The sequence below is a fragment of the Euleptes europaea genome, unplaced genomic scaffold, assembly GCF_029931775.1.
Source record: "Euleptes europaea isolate rEulEur1 unplaced genomic scaffold, rEulEur1.hap1 H_4, whole genome shotgun sequence".
Taxonomy (NCBI): domain Eukaryota; kingdom Metazoa; phylum Chordata; class Lepidosauria; order Squamata; family Sphaerodactylidae; genus Euleptes; species Euleptes europaea.
Genome location: NW_026612052.1, coordinates 202,316 through 222,247, shown reverse-complemented (window position 1 = coordinate 222,247; position 19,932 = coordinate 202,316). Strand labels below are relative to the sequence as shown.

The 19,932-nt window shown below is 40.7% G+C and overlaps 3 protein-coding genes across 3 annotated transcripts; all 3 read left to right on the top strand.

Moving 5' to 3' along the window:
* Positions 1-4,237: 4,237 nt before the first annotated feature.
* On the top strand, positions 4,238-5,194 carry LOC130492996 (olfactory receptor 6F1-like). The gene has a single exon (XM_056866771.1). It carries the CDS (start codon positions 4,238-4,240, stop codon positions 5,192-5,194), a length of 957 nt encoding a protein of 318 aa, XP_056722749.1.
* A 3,278-nt stretch (positions 5,195-8,472) lies between these two features.
* LOC130492994 (olfactory receptor 6F1-like) lies at positions 8,473-9,438 on the top strand. Its single transcript, XM_056866770.1, has one exon. It carries the CDS (start codon positions 8,473-8,475, stop codon positions 9,436-9,438), a length of 966 nt encoding a protein of 321 aa, XP_056722748.1.
* Positions 9,439-17,114: 7,676 nt separating this feature from the next.
* Positions 17,115-18,086, top strand: LOC130492993 (olfactory receptor 6F1-like). Its single transcript, XM_056866769.1, has one exon. It carries the CDS (start codon positions 17,115-17,117, stop codon positions 18,084-18,086), a length of 972 nt encoding a protein of 323 aa, XP_056722747.1.
* Positions 18,087-19,932: the final 1,846 nt, after the last annotated feature.

The window sequence follows — 19,932 nt, the reverse complement described above, 5'->3', positions numbered from 1 at the left end:
ACCTCTTGCACAATTGCTAATCTTTCAATGTTTTAAATTAAAATTATGTGTGCATTATATAAAATCTAATACTTTCCTGATATAATATTCTGTTTCAGATGGACCTGAACATGAATTTGGAAGAAGGAAACCAAACAACCCCTAAAGAATTCATCCTCCTAGACTTCAATATCAAGGATCAACAGATTCTACTTTTTATCTTGTTTCTACCTATCTACTTTGCAACAATGGTGGGGAACATCCTCATTGTTGTTCTTGTGCTCATTCATCAGCACCCCCATGTACTTCTTCCTGGGGAATCTGTCCGTTTTGGAGACCTGCTACAGCTCAACCATTATGCCGAGAATGCTGATCAGATTTCTAAGTGGGAATCACAGCATTTCTGTAAATGGGTGCTTTGCCCAACTGTATTTCTTTGCATTTCTTGCAGCCACTGAATGTTACTTTCTAGCAGTCATGTCTTATGACCGTTATTTGGCAATATGCAGACCACTGCATTATGCAATGCTCATGAACCACAGAATTTGCATCCTCTTGATTGCTGCTTCCTGGATATTTGGAGCAGTGAAAATTGGTATTGTAGTGTTTTTGGTGTCTCGGTTGTCTTTCTGTGGACACAACAAAATTAATCATTTCTTCTGCGATTTCATCCCATTGATAAGACTCTCTTGCGATGATACCTATTTAGTGGAAATTACTCTACTGATATTCTCCTTCATAGGCACTCTGCTCCCACTATTCATAATTATAATATCTTATGTTTGCATCATTAATAGCATCTTAAAAATCCCATCCACTGTTGGGAAACAAAAGGCCTTCTCCACTTGCTCCTCCCACCACATTGTGGTGTCCTGCTTTTATGGGTCTTTGATGATTGTTTATGTATTACCGAACATCAGCTCACTGAGTGAGGTGAAGAAATTGTTCTCGCTGTTCTACACACTTCTCACCCCTCTGGTCAATCCACTCATATACAGTTTGAGGAACAAAGAAGTCAAGGAAGCAATGCGGAAATCTTTCCAGATTCACCATATGAGACCGTGAAATGGAGGTAGGAAAATAATTTAGGCCCCTTTCAAACTGTCCTTATAATCCATTTAAGAAGCCAGTTGCTAACAGGTTTTTGGTATAATTTCAGATACAGCCATTTTGGCTCCTGGCTGCTAATGGATTTTTGTAACCTTTTCAGACAATGGCACTTGTGTCCTGTCAGCATCCAAGGGTTAAACCATTATAAATAAAAACTGCTTTCACCCTCCTCCTCCATAGAAAAACATGGTAAAGTTTACAATGCTTTTCGGTGGAGGAAGGAATCCCCTTTGGGACCCCATAAAATTGGACCCCTCTGAACAAAACTTTATCAAACATTGCAGCTACACTGTGACTCTACCTCAAAAAACCCCAGGGAGAATAAAAAAAAATACTTACTTTTCATAGTTTGTAATGGCCCCTTCCTCACCAAAGAATTGTGGGAAAACTCAGTTTCCCATGAATGTTTGCAATAGGCTTTAGTTGTGCAGGCCGATTGCAAGCATTCATGGGAAACTGAGTTTTCCCACGATTCTTTGATGAGGAAGTGGCCATTACAGACTATGAAAAGTATTTTTAAAATTCTCCCTGGGGGGCATTTTTTGAGATAGAGTCACCACATCCACAATGCTTTTCTATGGAGGAAGGGGTGACCACTTCGGGACCACATAAAATTAGACCCCCTAACCCAATCTTCGCCAGGTTTCATGCAAGGAGAGTCCCTTGAAGCTACCCTGAACATTTGGGAACTCTACCTCCAAAATGCTTTCCCCAGAGCTCATCAAAAAATGCCCATAGGGAAAAGCCTGGGGAAAGCCAAAGCTGAAAAAATTCGAATAGCTATTCAGGTGATTCGGCCATCGGCTATTCAGCTTCAGCTTTATTCCCAGTTTTAATATTTGGGTTAAATTAAACCTGAAAGAAGCTGAAAAGGCCTTTTTTGGGTTTATTTTTGGTCCAGGTTTATCGATATGCACAGCCCTAATTGCAACACTATTACTGGAATTGCACACTAGCTTACATGTGAGTATTGTCATGGCTAAAAGATCCACCATACCATAAACAAACATATATCTCTGCATGTAGAGAAGTAGCATGTCAAAAAAGAGTGTTATCCAGAATTTTTTTCCACTAAATTATTGTGCAATTCCCTGTTACACAACATCCTAACATCCTGCCCTTGAGCTCAGCTGGTGACCCACTGAGGTCTCATTATATGTTTTGACAAAATTCATCTAGCAAAGAGCTCTACTACTTGTAAGGATGTCTTTTTCTAAGAAGGTCATTCCATCTCCCCCTTCAAACAATCCCCTCTGGTGATATTGACAACAAGTCAGTTTTTTTAATTGCCTACCTGGTGGCCTACAGGTGGCGAGCCATAGCTATGTGGGAAAATGTTGCTTCAGTGGTACAGTTGAGGTAAGCACCCTGAGGCATCTTTTTGGAGGATGAAGGGGTAATCCTCAGACCAGAAGCCTGGGGCCTTGGTGCCTTCATGGACCTGGGACAGGAGCCCCTTGAGGGGTGCCATTATCCTTGACCCATAGACCTCATGGACGTGGCATACCTCCCCTGAACACTAAAGAAAGCTTTGCAAGGAGGAACATGTGATGGCTAAGGGCTTGGAGACAGGGTGGCCTCACCAGTAAGATAAGGGACACACAAACAGAGGAAGCCTGACTCTTCTAGATCCCACCAACTTCCTGTACTGCAGTTAGATCTGAAATGGGGGTTGGGGCTTTGTGCACTGTAGATCCCTCTTGAGCAATGAAAATAAAGTTGCCCTTGGATTATCCCAGTTTATGGTGCTGGCTGTCCTTATTCTGTGTCTGCAAGTAAATCTTTAAAAAAAAATTTTTTGTAATCATTCGGCAAAGTTAGGGTTTCTCCAGGTTTCTAGAAAAATCTTCCCTTTTCACTGACAAATCTTCCCTTTGTGCAACTGGGTCTATTGTGTGGATTTTTTGATCTGTGCTCAGGAGCTGTGTTCATAATTAAATATGTGAGGTGCAGGAAATAGACATTGAAAGAGACATAGAAATAGATAGATATAATAGATTCAGTAAGGAAATAGATTCGGTCATGGCAGTCCCCATCTGCACACTGAAATGGAATGGTCTAAAACAGATTTATGACTTCTACTATTTGTAAGATTTGGGTCTCCATTTCATAAATATAAGTTTTATAAAGATTGAATTGTTTCCTATAGCTCGGGGATATGGTTTGAATAAGAAGTTGAAAGAGAGAGAGAGAGAGAGAGAGAGAGAGAGAGAGAGAGAATATCTGTTAATTCAAAATGTCTGAAGTTTATCTGCTCCACATTACCCATGATCCCTTGGGACAGAAATGGGTTTTTTTACAGATAAATGCATGTGGGGGAACAATCTTTATCTGTACATGTTTTTTTTTTCTACTGAGAATAAAAGGCTGATGTAATTGAGCTGTGTTTGTCTTTGTGCGTGTCCACATAAATAACAATGGAAGCACACAGCAATCAACGTAATTTCATGCTACCAGAAGAAACCCATCAACAGGTAAACCAGAGAGATTTTATTTGGCCTTTAGGAAGGTGCATGAAAAGATACACATCTTCTGGAAATACTGTAGATACACACTGTCAGACACCAGTAGAATTTGTTGTTTAAATTTGTTGTGCAATTGCTTAAACCAGTGGTTTTCATACCTAAACTGACCAAATCATGCTTTAATCTAATTGCAATTGCCCAACGTTAGGGGTCGAACGTTATATGCTGTTGCACAAAATTTGGCTACCTGTTTTGGCTATTGCACAAATTTAGCTACCTCCTCCTCCTCTTCTTCTTCACCACTATGTCTTGGTTGCTTTTTGTTCTATAAATTATTTGTTGTCCCCAATATTTTTTTGGGGGGGAGGGGGGTTGATTATTCTTGCTTTTCACACACATTCTCCAGTCTTTCTTTCCTATGCACATGGACAACAAGAAGAGACTTTCATAGTTCTCATTTTGCATTCAGAATTTTTGTCCATTTTTTTCTTAGTATAAAAAATATATTTAGGCAGTATTTGGTCAATTTGGTTGAATGCAGTTATGCGAGAATCTTTAAATGTTCCAAAAAGGTCTTTATAGGAATAACAGTATGTGTGTGGGGGGTGGGAGGAACAGTGGAAAAGGGAAGGGGTTAATGCCTACTCTTTTCCAGTACTCAGTATATAATTTGTTATTTACAGATGCAGAGTGTGGAAAACTCAGAGTGGCAAAACAGAACAGCCGTCACCAATTTCGTCCTCCTAGGGTTTGGCAATGTTGAGGACTTGAATGTTCTCCTTTTCTTATTATTTCTAGCGATCTACCTTGTGACTCTGTCAGGCAATCTTCTCATTGTTGCCCTGGTCATGGTTGAACATCACCTCCATACACCTATGTACTTCTTTCTGGCAAATCTATCCTTTTTGGAGTCTTGCTACACTTCAACAATATTGCCAAGAATGCTGGCTAGTTTTGTCACAAGGGACAAAACCATTTCTCTTCTGGGCTGCATTCTCCAGATGCATTTCTTTTCTACTCTAGCAGCCACCGAATGTTGCCTCTTGGCGGCCATGTCATATGATCGCTATCTCGCCATATGTAAACCTTTGCATTATGCCACACTTATGAATGAGAAAATTTGTATCTTGCTTGTTTCAGTATCGTGGATAATTGGGTTGCTGCTTATAACTATCTCAACATGTTTGTTGTCACAACTTAACTTTTGCAACCAATGTACAATTGACCATTTCTTCTGTGATTTCACCCCTATAGTTCGACTTTCCTGCAGTGACACTCGGGTGGTTGAAATGGCAGCTTTTATAACATCTTCGATAGGGATTCTGCCTACATTTCTCATAACTGTGACATCCTATGCATTTATTATCTTAACAATCCTGAAAATCCCCTCCATCACCGGAAGACAAAAGACATTTTCCACCTGCTCCTCCCATCTCACTGTAGTTTCCATTTTTTATGGATCCTTAATGTTTGTCTATGTCTTGCCAACAACTGAGAAATTCAAAGATCTCAGTAAGGTCTTCTCTTTTTTGTATACAGTCCTCACTCCGATGGCCAATCCTTTCATATATAGCCTGAGGAACAAGGAAGTAAGGAGCAGTCTTAGGAAATATATTGTATCAGTTCTGGGGATTTTCTGAGATACGAAGAAACTTACACCTGTATGATTAATATAATGATTATTTTTAAATTGTTCTTGCTGCTTATAAAAATCGATCTGTTCTGGTTTCATCAAATTTCTGAGTTTTCAAGAAAGTGGAAAGCTGAAAACTATCAAGATGTAACTGAATGGACAAATAAAGTATAAGTATCTGCAACTATGGCTAAGTTAACGTCTTTGGTGAATTTACGTCAACCTCTGATTTTTATGAAAAATTGAAAGTACTTCTTGAGTATATAGTTGTTAACTAATAAAATAATAGAAAGTACTTCTTGAGTATATAGTTGTTAACTAATAAAATAATAGAACATAAAAGTTTAAATAAGAAATATGCCATTGAGTGCTCGCTTTGGCAGCACATATACAGAAATATGCCATTAAATATGCAATTATAATATTTAAAAAGATAAATCATAATGGAAGTTATTGAGTAGGTTAATTATAATGTAAGAGTCTGATGTGTTTTTATGTTTGCATGTCTGTGTTTTGTAATATTTGTTTGAATTTTTTTAAAATGTTTAAAAACATTTCTGAGTATTATTATTCTTTTACACTTAATTATGCATGGGGGGGGGGGAAATGTAGAATTCAGTTATGCCCTTTGTATGCCTGAAGACCTAGATTAAATCATTGACTCCTCCAGTTAAAAAGATGTCAACAGCCTGCAGGTTTAAACACAATAGACCATGTAGCGAGGGGGGAGGGTATAGTTGAGGCATACAGTTGAGGGCAGCAATGATTTTATCAGATCTGGTCTCCCTACTCCCTTCTACGGTATCATCAATTGCTGAATTAAGGGGCCTTGATTGCATTGCTGGGCTCATTGTGGCACTGTTTTCAATTATGCTTCTTAATCGCTGCCGTGTACTGTTTAAAATGTCTGGAGCGCTTCCAAGAGAACTACCTTTCCCCCCACTTTTTTATGTGGCGTGTTCTTTTTTGGCTTTTAAAAAATGTTCTAAGATTAGTGCAATAGCGTTATAACACCATAGCAATCCAATGCATCCAAATGCTGGTGATATAGCACTTAGAACACCATCTTAGAACACCATCCCCCTAACACTAAAAAAGCGAAAAAAGAACACACTGAGCTCCTTTGGAAAGTCATGCAGAAGAACCATGCTGACTGCATGGTATAGTGGTTAAGAGTGATGGACTCTAATCTGAAGAATCAGGTTTGATTCCCCACTCCTCCACATGAGTTATGACCTCTAATCTGATGAACAGGGCTTGTTTCCCCACTCCTCCACATGAAGCCTGCTTGGTTACTATGGGCTTGTCACAATTCTCTCAGAACTCTCTCAGCCCCATGTACCTCACATGGTGCCTGTTGTGAGGAGGGGAAGGGAAGGCGACTGTAAGCCACGTTGAGACTCCTTAAAGGTAGAGAAAAGCGGGGTATAAAACCAACTCTTCTTCTTCATCATCTAAATCTTTAACTGAAAAATTAAAAAGGTAGGCTCGACTCTAAAAATAATTAATTTTGGAAGTCATTTGTCCTAGGTTTCAATTTGGTTGCAGAGAAAATAATTGTGCAGCAGCACCATTGGCCTGTGTAACAGACCACAAATGTGTGAAAGCTGGGTGTGTGTGCATGCTGTTTGAGGCCAGTTAGTGAGCTCTGATGAATAGCTCAGTGAGTAGTGATCCAATCAATCAATAATTTGGTGGCATATTCACAGCTGGTGAGGCAGTCTGAACCTGCAGTAGTGTGGGCATCCCTGGAAATCCATAGTCATAGACATTGATATAGATATAGTAAGGATATAGATTCAGTCATGGCAATCCCCATCTGCATACTGAAAAGGAATGGTCTAAAAACCAATTTATGACTGCCAGTATTTCTGAGATTTGGGGCTCCATTTAATAAATATAAGTTTTATAAAGGTCTAATTTAGTTTGAATAAGAAGTGGAGAGAGAGAGAGAGAGAGAGAGAGAGAGAGAGAGAGAGAGAGAGTGTTAATTCAGAATGTCTGTAGTTTACCTCTGTTCCATATTACCCATGATCCCTTGGGACAGAATTTTTTTAACAGATAAATGCAATTGGGAGAACAATTACTGTTGTCATTTTTTTTTTCTGAACATGTTTTTCCCCTATTGAGAATAAAAGGCTGATGTAATTGAGCTATGTTTGTCTTTATGTGTGTACGCATAAATAAGAATGGAAGGACACAGCACTCAACATACTTTCATACTACCAGAAGAAAGCCATCAACAGGTAAACCAGAGATTTTATTTGGCCTTTGAGAAGGTGCATGAAAAGATACAAATCTTCTAGAAATAGATGCAATCTGTCAGAAGCCAGCAGAATTTGTTGTTTAAATTTGTTGTCCAATTGTTTAAACCAGTGGTTTGCATACCTGGGTTGAGAGAACCTTTGGTGTTCTCCTGACCTTTGTCAAAATTCAACAATGAAAAAGCATTAGTGTTAAAGAAGTTCTCCTGACAACCAGCTTGTCCACCAGACTCTCCTAATTATTTATGTAGCACATTCAGTGAGTACAGCACATACACACATATGGGTAGATCTTACTGTCTTTTTCAGTGGCACACTGATCTCATCCATTTGCCTTTCTTGTTGTAGCCCTCTCCCACCTGGCTATTTGTCCATCCATACCTCATAATACGTGTCACACACCTCCCTGGAAAAGGTACCCCTTGTTTCCCCTGCTGAAAACCTGATGTGATCCAGCTCAAGGATGGGGAGCTCATCACAAAGAACTTCTAATTTAAATTCCAGCATGCATCTTAAAAAAAAGAAAAGAAAAGGAGAAACAGATACAAGTAAGAAGGAAGATGAACAGGAAGAATTACGAATATTAGTCAGTGATAATGTTTTGTTCTTGTGTGGTGGTTAGGAGCAGTGGACTCATATGGAGAACAAGTGGACTCTAATCTGGAGAATTGGGTTCGATTTCTCACACTTCCACATGAGTGGTAGACTCCTCTATATGAAGCCAACTGGATGACCTTGGGCTAGTCAGAGTTCTCTCTGAACTCTCTCAGTCCCACCTACCTCACCAGGTGTCTGTTGTGGTGAGAGGAAGGGAAGGAAATTGTAAGCCGGTTTTATTCTCTTTAAAGCGTAGGGAAAGTCAGATATGTAGGCAGTATTTGGACAATTTGTTTGCATGCAGTTATGCGAGAATTTTTTACATGTTCCAAAAATGTCTTTATTGAATAAGTAGTGTGTATGGAAAAAAGTAAGAAAGGGAGGGGTTTAGTTCTTAATCTTTTCCATGATTTGTTATTTACAGATGAAGTGTGTAGAAAACGCTGAATGGCAAAACAGAACAACCGTCACCAATTTCGTCCTCCTAGGGTTTGGCAATGTTGAGGACTTGAATGTTCTCCTTTTCTTATTATTTCTAGCGATCTACCTTGTGACTCTGTCAGGCAATCTTCTCATTGTTGCCCTAGTGATGGTTGAACATCACCTCCATACACCAATGTACTTCTTTCTGGCAAATCTTTCCTTTTTGGAATCTTGCTACACTTCAACAATATTACCAAGATTGCTGGCCAGTTTCATCACAAGGGACAAAACCATTTCCCTTTGGGGCTGCGTTCTCCAGATGCATTTCTTTTCTATTCTGGGAGCTACCGAATGCTACCTCTTGGCGGCCATGTCATACGATCGCTGTCTAGCCATATGTAAACCTTTGCATTATGCCACACTTATGAATGGGAAAATTTGTATCTTGCTTGTTTTAGTATCGTGGCTATTTGGATCGCTGCTTATAACCATCTTAACATGTTTGTTGTCACGACTTGACTTTTGTAACCAATGTACAATTGACCACTTCTTCTGTGATTTCACCCCTATAGTTCGACTTTCCTGCAGTGACACTCAAGTGGTTGAAATGGCAGCTTTTATAACATCTTCGATAGGGATTCTGCCTACATTTCTCATAACTGTGACATCCTATGCTTTTATTATTATAACAATCCTGAAAATCCCCTCCATCACCAGAAGACAAAAGGCGTTTTCCACCTGTTCCTCCCACCTCACTGTAGTTTCCATTTTTTATGGATCCTTAATATTTGTCTATGTCTTGCCAACAACTGAGAAATTCAAAGATCTCAGTAAGTTTTTCTCTTTCTTGTATACAGTCCTTACTCCGATGGCCAATCCTTTCATATACAGCTTGAGGAACAAAGAAGTAAGGAGCAGTCTTAGGAAAAACATTGTCTTCATTCTGGGGGGTTTCTGGGATACGTAGAAACTTATGCCTGTGTGATTGCTATCATGATTTATTTCAATGTTCTTTCTTGCTGCTTATAAAAATCAATGTGTTCTGGTTTCATCAAATTTCTGAGTATGCAAAAAAGTGGGAAGCAGAAGACTGCTCAGATGTAACTGAATGAACAAATAAAGTAGAAGTATATGCAACAATTGGCTAAATTAACGTCTTTAGTGAATAACATATCAACCTCAGATTATCATGAAAAATGGAAAGTTTTTCTTGTGTATATCGTTATTAACTGGTGAAAATAATAGAACTTAAAAATTTACTTAAGAAATATGCCATTGAACATGCAATTATAATATTCAAAGAAGATATAACAGAATGGAAGTTATAGAGTGTTCCATTATAATGTAATGAATCTAATGTGTATGTTTATATGTTTGTATGTCTGTATGTTTTGTAATATTTGTTTGAAAAAAATGTTTTTAAAAGTTTCTGAGTATTATTATTCTTTCACTCCTAAATATGCATGGGGGGAAATGTAGAATTCAGTCCTATACTTTGTATGCACAATTCCTGCTCTTTTGATTTACAACTATCTCCCAATTGAAGATTTACTCTGCTCTGGTTAGACCTCAACTAGAGTACTGTGTTCAGTTTTGGGCACCACAATTAAAAAAGATGTAGACAAGCTGGAACGTGTCCAGAGAAGGGCAACAAAGATGGTGAGGGGTCTGGAGACCAAGTCCTATGAGGAAAGGTTGAAGGAGCTGGGTATGTTTAGCCTGAAGAGGAGAAGACTGAGAGGGGATATCATAACCATGTTCAAGTACTTGAAGGGCTGTCATATAGAGGATGGTGCCAAGTTGTTTTCTGTTGCTTAAGAAGGTCGGACCAGAACCAACGGGTTGAAATTAAATCAAAAGAGTTTCCGTCTAGACATTAGGAAGAATTTTTTAACAGTTAGGGCAGTTCCTCAGTGGAACAGGCTTCCTTGGGAGGTGGTAAGCTCTCCTTCCCTGGAGGTTTTTAAGAAGATGTTAGATGGCCATCTGTCAGCAATGCTGATTCTGTGACTTTAGGCAGATGATGAGAGGGAGGGCATCTTGGCCATCTTCTGGTCACTAGGGGTGTGGAGGGGGGAGATAGTTGTGAATTTCCTGCATTATGCAGGGGGTTGGACTTGATGGCCCTGGTGGTCCCTTCCAACTCTATGATTCTATGATTCCTAGATTTAATCATTGACTCCTCCAGTTAAATAGATGTCACCAGTCTGCAGGTTTAAACACAAAAGTCCATGAAAGAACCGTTGGGTGGGCCATCCCATACCTACTGATCTGGCCAAAGGGCCAAAAAGGGGAAAGAAGGGGAGATAATTCTACTAAGCCCTGTTCCAATGGCTTCCAAAGCATGCAGCTGCAGAGATGGATTTAGCTGTTTTCAAAATATATATGAGAGACTCCTCCTGCTCTGACGGCACTTGATGGGACACCACTATTCTGTCCCTGCTCCAAGGAAGGCTTCCCAAGCCTCATAATGAGAGGGGAGTGGGTTGTGTCATCTGGTTCCTCCTCCTACTTGTTGTGCTCAGCCATTAGTGTCCATCTAAGCTGGCCAACACCTTCTTCCCCTGCCTGTTTCTGGACACTCCCTTTTAAAGGCAGTTAGCCTGCCTTGCCCCATGTAGCTATCTATCTGACCCTGGCTCTTCCCTCCCCACCTTTTGTGGGTGGAGCTTGCCTTCTCATCTAGACCATTCCCAGCTCCCCATCTTTCCTTGCCCCTCCACCGGCTACTCTCCCTTGGGTTTGGCGGGGTGCTTGCCCACCAGTCTGTCCCAGGCCCATCCAAGCTCTGCCCCCACCTGACTCAGCTACACTTATGTTTGCCAACCTCCAGGTGGTAGCTGGAGATCTCCCACTATTAGAACTGATCTTCAGACTGACCTTGGGCCAGTCATACCCTCTCAGGCTAACCTAATTTACAGGATTATTGTGAGGATAAAAAGGGAGGAAAGGAGAATGGTGTAAGCAACTTTGGGACCCCATGGGAGATCAAAGTGGGGTACAAATGAAGTAAGTAAATAATAGGGTTGCCAACTTCCAGGTACTAGCTGTATCTCCTGCTATTTCAACTGATCTCCAGCCAACAGAGATCAGTTCACCTGGAGAAAATGGCCTCTTTGGCTATTGGACTCTATGGCACTGAAATCCCTCCCCTCCCCAAACATCGTCCTCCTCAGGCTCCACCCCAAAAGCTGTCGCGCACAGCTTGTCTGGACTTCAGGAGTTTACCTGGTAGCAACTTCACACCACGCAGTTCTGCTATGTACAGTTTATTTACAATATCTACACAGAGTCCTTTGGCTGTTAACATTCACAGCTCTGAGCAACAGCATGCTCCGCCAGCATATATATTTCAGGCAATAGGTAACTTACATTCACTATACAGACTTATATACACATTCATGACCAATCACCTGAGATGAGTCATTCTGGAAATCCCCATTCCTGGCTTGTACAAACTGGATCAGACCAGCCTCATCACATGACTTAGCTGTCACTCTGATCAGTATGATCTGTTTAGCAAACTGCAGACTAGGCATAACTTTGACATATGTTGACACGCCTCCCTAGTCAAACGTTTGTTAAACACAGCCATTTCTTTAAGTATTGAAACCTTTCAGTATTCAAACACTTAGTAAATATGTCTGCTACATTATTTTCAGAGGTACAATATTTCAGACTTATTATTCTTCTATTCACAGCTTCCCGTACATTTTGATACCGTATATTAATGTGCTTACTCCTAGTGCGCACTCCCTGGTCATTTGCTAATTGTTGCGCTGCAGTATTGTCACACATTATAGTTATTGGTATCATACATTCTATCTTCAAGTCAGACAGTAATTGAATGCACCATTCTGATTGTACTAGGCAATCACTTAAAGCTGAGTATTCTGCCTCACATGTACTTGTGGAAACATGGGTTTGTTTTATTGTTTTCCACTGTACTAGGGATCCTAAAACATATAATGTAAATCCTGTTGTAGACTTGCCATCATTATGTTCACCCCAACTGGCATCACTGTAAGCCATTAATGCTGGTTTTTGATCTGCTTTCAGCACTAATTTGTTGGCTATAGTTCCCTTTAAATATCTTAGAACTCTCTTTGCCGCCACCCAATCCTTCTGGTATGGACAGGCATGTTTTCTGCATAACCAGTGAACAGCAACACATATATCAGGCCTGGTTCAACATCCTAGTAGAGATCCCACTAGTGATTGATACAATCCTTTCTGTTCAAACACTTTATCATCCGGTTCCCTATTGTAACTTGTTGTCATTTCTGGAGACTTGCACCACTAGGTAATTCTTAATTGGGCCTAGATGTTTCCTGTCCAACCACCTGCGTAAATCCCCTTGCAACTAATCTTGCCTTATATTTAACATTCCCATTTGGCAAGGTTTTGAGTCTGTACAACCAACGGCAACTCAGAGTTTTCTTATCTGCTGGCAATTCAGATAAGGAAAATACTTCATTTGACACCAATGAGTGATATTCCGCCTCCATGGCTTGCAGCCAGGCATTTCTCTCTTCTGAGGCTAGACTTAACACATCATTGTAATCAGTTGGAACTTTAACAAACACATGGTTAGCAGTTACACCATACCTTTGAGGTGGAATACCTTTTGTAGATCTAGAGGACACTCTTGGCACTGCTCTCTGATCTGCACTTTGCACACTCTCAGAGTCTGCATGTATTGGTGACTGCACCTCCTGTTTCACCTCTGGCATGTTATCAGAATCATTATTCATAGGTAACAGTACTGTGGATGGTAATTGGTTTGCATGTATTTTAGGCCAATTAGCATCCTCACAGAATGTAGCTGAACGACTGAAACTTATTGCATTTTGGTTATTTACAAAACGGTAAGATTTCATTCCTGTCTGATACCCCAGGAATGTCAACTTTTTTGCTCTTTCACCACCTTTCCTACGTTGTTTCAGTGGTATATTAACCCATGCTTTACTGCCAAATATCCTGATATGATCCAAACTGGGATCTTTCCCATACAAAGCCTTGTATGGAATGTTATTTGTGGCACTTGTCCAAATTCTATTTGATATATAACAAGCATTTTTTGCCGCTTCAGCCCAGAACATTTTTGGCAATCCAGCATCAAGTAGCATTGATTTTATCATTGTTTGCAGTACTCCTGCCTTTCTTTCTGCAACACCATTTTCCTGACTCATAGATACATTAGCAATTCTGTGTTCAATACCTTGAGTCTTAAACCAATGAGCCATTTCACCAGACATGTACTCGCCCCCAAAATCACTTTGGAATTTACAAATTTTATGCCCCAATTGCCTTTGCACATTGTTAGCCCACATCTTTATAGTATCACACACCTCTGACTTCTTTGCTATGGGATACACCCATGTGAACCTTGTGGCATCATCTATCAAAAGAAGAAGAAATTTTCTTTTGGATATACTGTCTGGGAAAGGGCCTACCAGATCACTATGAATAAGATATAGAGGGATTTTTGTTACTCTGTCACTCCTTGGTGCAACTGGGTGTGCTTTAGATTTACTTTGCTTGCACACATCACAATCCAGATATGTTTTGCACCCTTCAACCTTCTCTTTGCCCAGCATGGCAAGAGTTTTATTCAAGGTACCCCAACCCACATGGCCAAGTTTTCTATGTAGCAAATGTATACACTTATGGTGTGGGTTTTTATTTAACACTGTTTGTGCTTTACCTGCCATGTTCTCTAGCACATACACATTATCTTTCAATTTCCCCACTGCCATAATTTTATCACCTTTGAGAATATTGCAGCACTTATTTCTGAAAATCACACTGAATCCAGCAGAATCTAGTTCACTTATACTTAATAAGTTTCTCTCAAGAGAGGGTATACATAGCACATCATTGAATGTATGGTTTAAACTTCCAAACATTACACTTCCTTCACAGGAAACAGTTGCAGAACGTCCATCTGCCAAACTTACATGACCTAACGCCGATTGATGTGAGTTCATTAGTAGTCTTTCCTCCCTCACAAATATTTGTGAAGCTCCTGAGTCAATTATCCAAGAGTCATTCAGGGAGTCTGGACTTGCTCTCACCAGCGTAGCTTGCTGTTTGGTCACAAATTGAGTCCTTTTTCCTTCTTTGTATTTCCTTGCAGCAGGGCAAAATCTTTGAATGTGTCCCTCTTTCCCACATCTGAAACATCTCTTTTCACGTAACACCATAGGTATAGGCTTACTTGCTTCACAGCTGAGGCTTGTATCCTTCCTTATCTCTTGCTTGGCACAGCTCCCGGTCTGGCCGGCTGCCAACTCCCATTGCATATATCTCGTCTCCTCTGATAATAACCTCCCTGTGAGGTATTGCAGAGATAATGTTGCTGCATCCACAGATTCAAGGGCTGAGATAAGTGGGTCGAAACGCTCCGTCAGGGAACTTAAAACTATAAACACCTGGTCCTGGTCAGAAATCTGCTTTCCCCTCTGAGCCAGCAGTTGAAAATACGTGGCTAAGGTGTTCAAATGAGCTCTGACACTCTCATTTGGCTCCATAGTCTTTCTATACATCCTTCTCATGAGGGAAATAAGAGATCCAGCTGTGTCTTGCACATATACAGCCTTGAGGCTATTCCAGGCATCTTTAGCTGACCCCTGTCCCGCCACATGCACCAACTGGTCATCAGCAACACTTAATATCAACGTGGCCAATGCCTTCTGGTCTTTTAAACTTTCCTCAGGCGTGGGAGCTTGTGGGGGAGAATCCACATACGTCCACAATGACTCACGCTTAAGATAATGCTCCATTCGCAGAGACCACACGGCATAGTTATCTGCGGTCAGTTTATCAACCAGCAGGGCAGAAACAGCTTGTGCCATTATATCTTCTCTCACCGGCAGTAGCTGATTATCTTCCCCTGGTTCCTCCTCCGACTCTTTGTCAGAAACAACTGACCCGTCTGCAGACTGTACATCAAGGTCCTCAGCGTCGCTGGCCTCTGTAGACATCCAAACCGCTCACAGCAGCAACTCACGGCAGTAGCTCACCAACTCCAATAGAACCTCCAGCTCTCAGCGCAGTCTATCTGGGCCCATAACCCTGTCGCGCACAGCTTGTCTGGACTTCAGGAGTTTACCTGGTAGCAACTTCACACCACGCAGTTCTGCTATGTACAGTTTATTTACAATATCTACACAGAGTCCTTTGGCTGTTAACATTCACAGCTCTGAGCAACAGCATGCTCCGCCAGCATATATATTTCAGGCAATAGGTAACTTACATTCACTATACAGACTTATATACACATTCATGACCAATCACCTGAGATGAGTCATTCTGGAAATCCCCATTCCTGGCTTGTACAAACTGGATCAGACCAGCCTCATCACATGACTTAGCTGTCACTCTGATCAGTATGATCTGTTTAGCAAACTGCAGACTAGGCATAACTTTGACATATGTTGACAAAAGCCTCCCACCAGAAGAGAAGAGGGACCTGGCAACCCTAGTAAGTAAGTAAGTAAGTAAGTAAGTAAGTAAGTAAGTAAGTAAGTAAATAAATAAATAAATAAATAAATAATATCCCATATTAAATTCCCAATATCTGAAAAAAATCACCTGAAAGAGCTGCTTGTAAGATAGGCTAGATGGAATAATGATCCCTCTGTAACACTGTTTATTTAATTTATTGGAATCAATAGCTTAGCACTTGCACAGTCATATCCGCTACATGACTTCTGCATGGGATAGCAGACAACATCAGAACTGTTTCTTTCTATTCTACTATCTCAAAGGAATATATTTCCCTCCAGAAACTAATTTAATCTCTACTACACAATCTGTTCCTAGGAGAGGATAGGTCTTTTCTTTTCCCCATTGACCGAGGTGCCCAGGGAGATCCTTAGATGTATGAATGAGGGGTAATAAGAACTAAGACATACTGTTTCGCTTTTGAAGCAACACAACAGGAACAAAGCAGATTTTGCTGCATCTACCACATTGAATTTTATTATATAAAGGAAGGGTGACGACCGATGATAGAACTACACAAGCCCAGTAGACTTCAATAACGCTCAGCAATGACAACACATTATAGGCATCATCCGGGTCATACCATTAATGAAGGTAATGCAGCTTATCTCTATTGACTTTTAACCTTATCCTGATCATTTTTCCAGGTGAAAAGAAGTGTGCAGCTTCTGTAGTTGTACATGTATGACACTCAGCACATAAATGTTTCTCTTCGTGTGTAAAGTGCCATCAAGTTGCAGATGACTTAAAGTGACCCAGCAGGGTTTGAAGACAAGAGACTACATTGGCCCTGCCTGGCCTGAATTTTCTTTGCTGCTAGAGCGAAGAGGGCAACTCTATAAGAGACAGCTGGCTCCATGTCTGCAAGGAGAAATAGAAGTTTCGCCATCACAGTACGTTAATCTAAATTGGCCAGAATTGTCCCTAAAATCTTTGCCTTGGAACTATATATAATAGGCTGGTCAACATGTAATGGGTCAGGTCTTCCAGTTCTGAGCCTCCGCAGATACATATGCTCAGAACAGATTCTTTTTCAGGGCTTAAGAAAGCTTCAGCAAATAGGGTCCACTCTTTTCGTGTCAGCCCTGGGTTTTGTTTTAATTCATGTTAATTTTGATTTTGTCTCTTCTACAGATGAAGCCAACAGTAAACACAACATCTGTAAACTGCACAGATATCTCAGAATTCATCTTGCTGGGCTTTGGGAGGCTTCATGATCTACAGTTCCTTCTCTTCCTGGTGTTTCTGGTGATCTATATAATGACTATCTCTGGAAACCTCACCATCATTTTCATAGTTACGTCCAGTCCACATCTTCACACTCCCATGTACTTCTTCTTGGGAAACTTGTCCTGTATGGAGACCTTCTACAGCTCAACCATCCTGCCCAGGATGCTGGCTAGTTTACTAACTGGGGACAGAACCGTTTCAGTTAAGTGTTGTGTGATTCAGTTATATTTCTTTGGATTTCTGGTGAGCACAGAATGTTACTTGTTAGCTGTGATGTCTTACGATCGATATCTAGCAATTTGCCAACCACTGCATTATGGAACCTTAATGAATGACAAGCTCTGTCTCAAGCTTGCAGCTGGTTCTTGGCTATGTGCCCTGCTGCCAATTAGTATAATAATAATTCTGATGTCGTTTTTACATTTTTGTGGCCCAATTGCCATTGATCATTTCTTTTGTGATTTCCCTGCTTTCATAAAGCTTGCCTCCGAAGATACACAGCTGGTTCAGCTTTTAGCTTTCATACTGTCAGCCATAGATACTCTTCCCCCTTTTGTTTTAACCCTGACATCCTATTTTCATATTATTGATACTATCCTGAGAATCCCATCAACCACAGGAAGAAAGAAGGCATTTTCCACGTGTTCCTCACACCTCACTGTGGTCACCATTTTTTATGGCACCTTAATGGTGGTATACATCTTACCAAAAAGTGAAACATGGGGTGACTTGCACAAAATATTCTCTCTCTTTTATACTGTCCTGACTCCCATGGTCAATCCTCTTATCTACAGTCTGAGAAATGAAGAGGTTAAAAAAACTCTGAGAAGAGTGATCAACAAATGGCTAGGTTTCCAGAAATTGGATCGCAGCTGAGTTAAGGAAGACATGCTACCATTAGTATATTGATTATCTAAGATTAATCACATAGCTCCTTATTTATTATGTTTGTTCAAAGACAAGGGTGTGTTCTAAGAAAAAAACAGACACACTTTGATTGGATTCAATTAGCTTTCCCATTGGTGAAAAAGGGGAGAGGACTGGTATGGCTTTATGGATAGAGTGCTCGACATGCAGAATGTCCCAGGTTCAATCCCTGGCATCTCCCGGAATAAGCAGGTTATAGGGGATGTGAAAGACCTTGGCCTGTGATCCTGGAGAGCTGCTACAAGCCTGAATCGACTTTGATGGACCAATGGTCTGATTCAGTATAGGTCAGCTTCATGTGTTCCTGCCTGTTCATGTGTTAGCATTTTTAAAGAGTTGGGCCTGGGTTCCCTGGACCCAACTTGGGTGCCTCACAGCCACATAGCACTCTGGCAATTGCTTAAAAAAAAAAGTCCTAACAGGCTTCAAATGTGGCTGCAAATGAAAGAAGTGCTCCTGCCAACCCCTCCAAGCTGTTTGAGAGGCAGCATGGTATAGTGGTTAAGAGCGGTGGTTTAGAGCAGTGGACTCTGATCTGAAGAACCGGGTTTGATTCCCCACTCCTCCACATGAGCGCCAGAGGCTAATCTAGTGAACTGGATTCCACCCACCCCCCCGCCCCCAGGCCTCCACATGAAGCCAGCTGGGTGACCTTGGGCAAGTTACAGCTGCAGAAAGGCACAATTTTTTTTTGGAAAGATATACATAGAGAATTACAAGAGATGCTACACTTAAATTTTGATTTTCAACCAAAGCACTTCTTGTTAGGAATGACTCCATCACAACTGATACCCACAGATAAATAATTATTCTTGTATGGCATGACAGCAGCAAGAACATCATATGCCAAATATTGGAAAGAAAAAAGGACACCAACACTAGAACAATGGATTACAAAAATGTATGAATATGCAGACATGGTAAGATTATCCAACTGGATGAAAGAAAAACCACCAGAAGAGCACAAACAAAGATGGCAAGCGTTCTATGACAGATACACTGTAAACTAGAGATAAATACATACATAAATAATGTTAATATTACAATTGAGTTAGACAAACAAAATAAGAAATGCCGGGGTAAAAGTTTAATTACTACATAATAGTGATTTATAAAACTGACTATAGAGAAGTTTTAGTAAGCTAGATAACAGACTGAAAGACAATTAAAAAATAATATAACAATAGAGGAAATCAATGCAAGACCTGTTCCGAATGCCATCCATGTACAACACAATTGTTCTCATTCCCTCTTCCTCTTCTTATTCTGTACTATTTTGAAAAATTTAATAAAATATTTTTTTTTTTTAAAAAGAGTGGTGGTTTGGAGCAGTGGACTCTGATCTGGAGAACCTGGTTTGATTCCCCTCTCCTCCACATGAGCGCCAGAGGCTAATCTAGTGAACTGGATTTTTCCCCCCGGTCCTCCACATGAAGCCAACTGGGTGACCTTGGGCAAGTTACAGCTTTGTTAGAGCTCTCTCAGCCCCACCGACCTCACAGGGTGTCTGTTGTGGGGAGGGGAAGGGAAGGTGATTGTAAGCCGGTTTGAGACTCCCTTAAGTGGTAGAGAAAGTCAGCATATAAAAACCAACTCTTCCATCATATGCCTTGCATAGGGTTGCCAGATCAGAGTTGGGAAATACCTGGAAATTTTGGGGGTGGCGACTGAGGAGGGTGGGGTTTATTGAAGGGAGGGACTCCAATGGGGTATAATGCCATCGAGTTCATCTTCCTAAGTGGCCATTTCCTCCAGGGGAACTGATCTCTATTGGCTGGAGATCAGTTGAAATCCC

Bases quoted from the DNA above. Each gene is read 5' to 3' on its own strand.
- LOC130492996 (XM_056866771.1), top strand. From the start codon at position 4,238: ATGCAGAGTGTGGAAAACTCAGAGTGGCAAAACAGAACAGCCGTCACC.
- LOC130492994 (XM_056866770.1), top strand. From the start codon at position 8,473: ATGAAGTGTGTAGAAAACGCTGAATGGCAAAACAGAACAACCGTCACC.
- LOC130492993 (XM_056866769.1), top strand. From the start codon at position 17,115: ATGAAGCCAACAGTAAACACAACATCTGTAAACTGCACAGATATCTCA.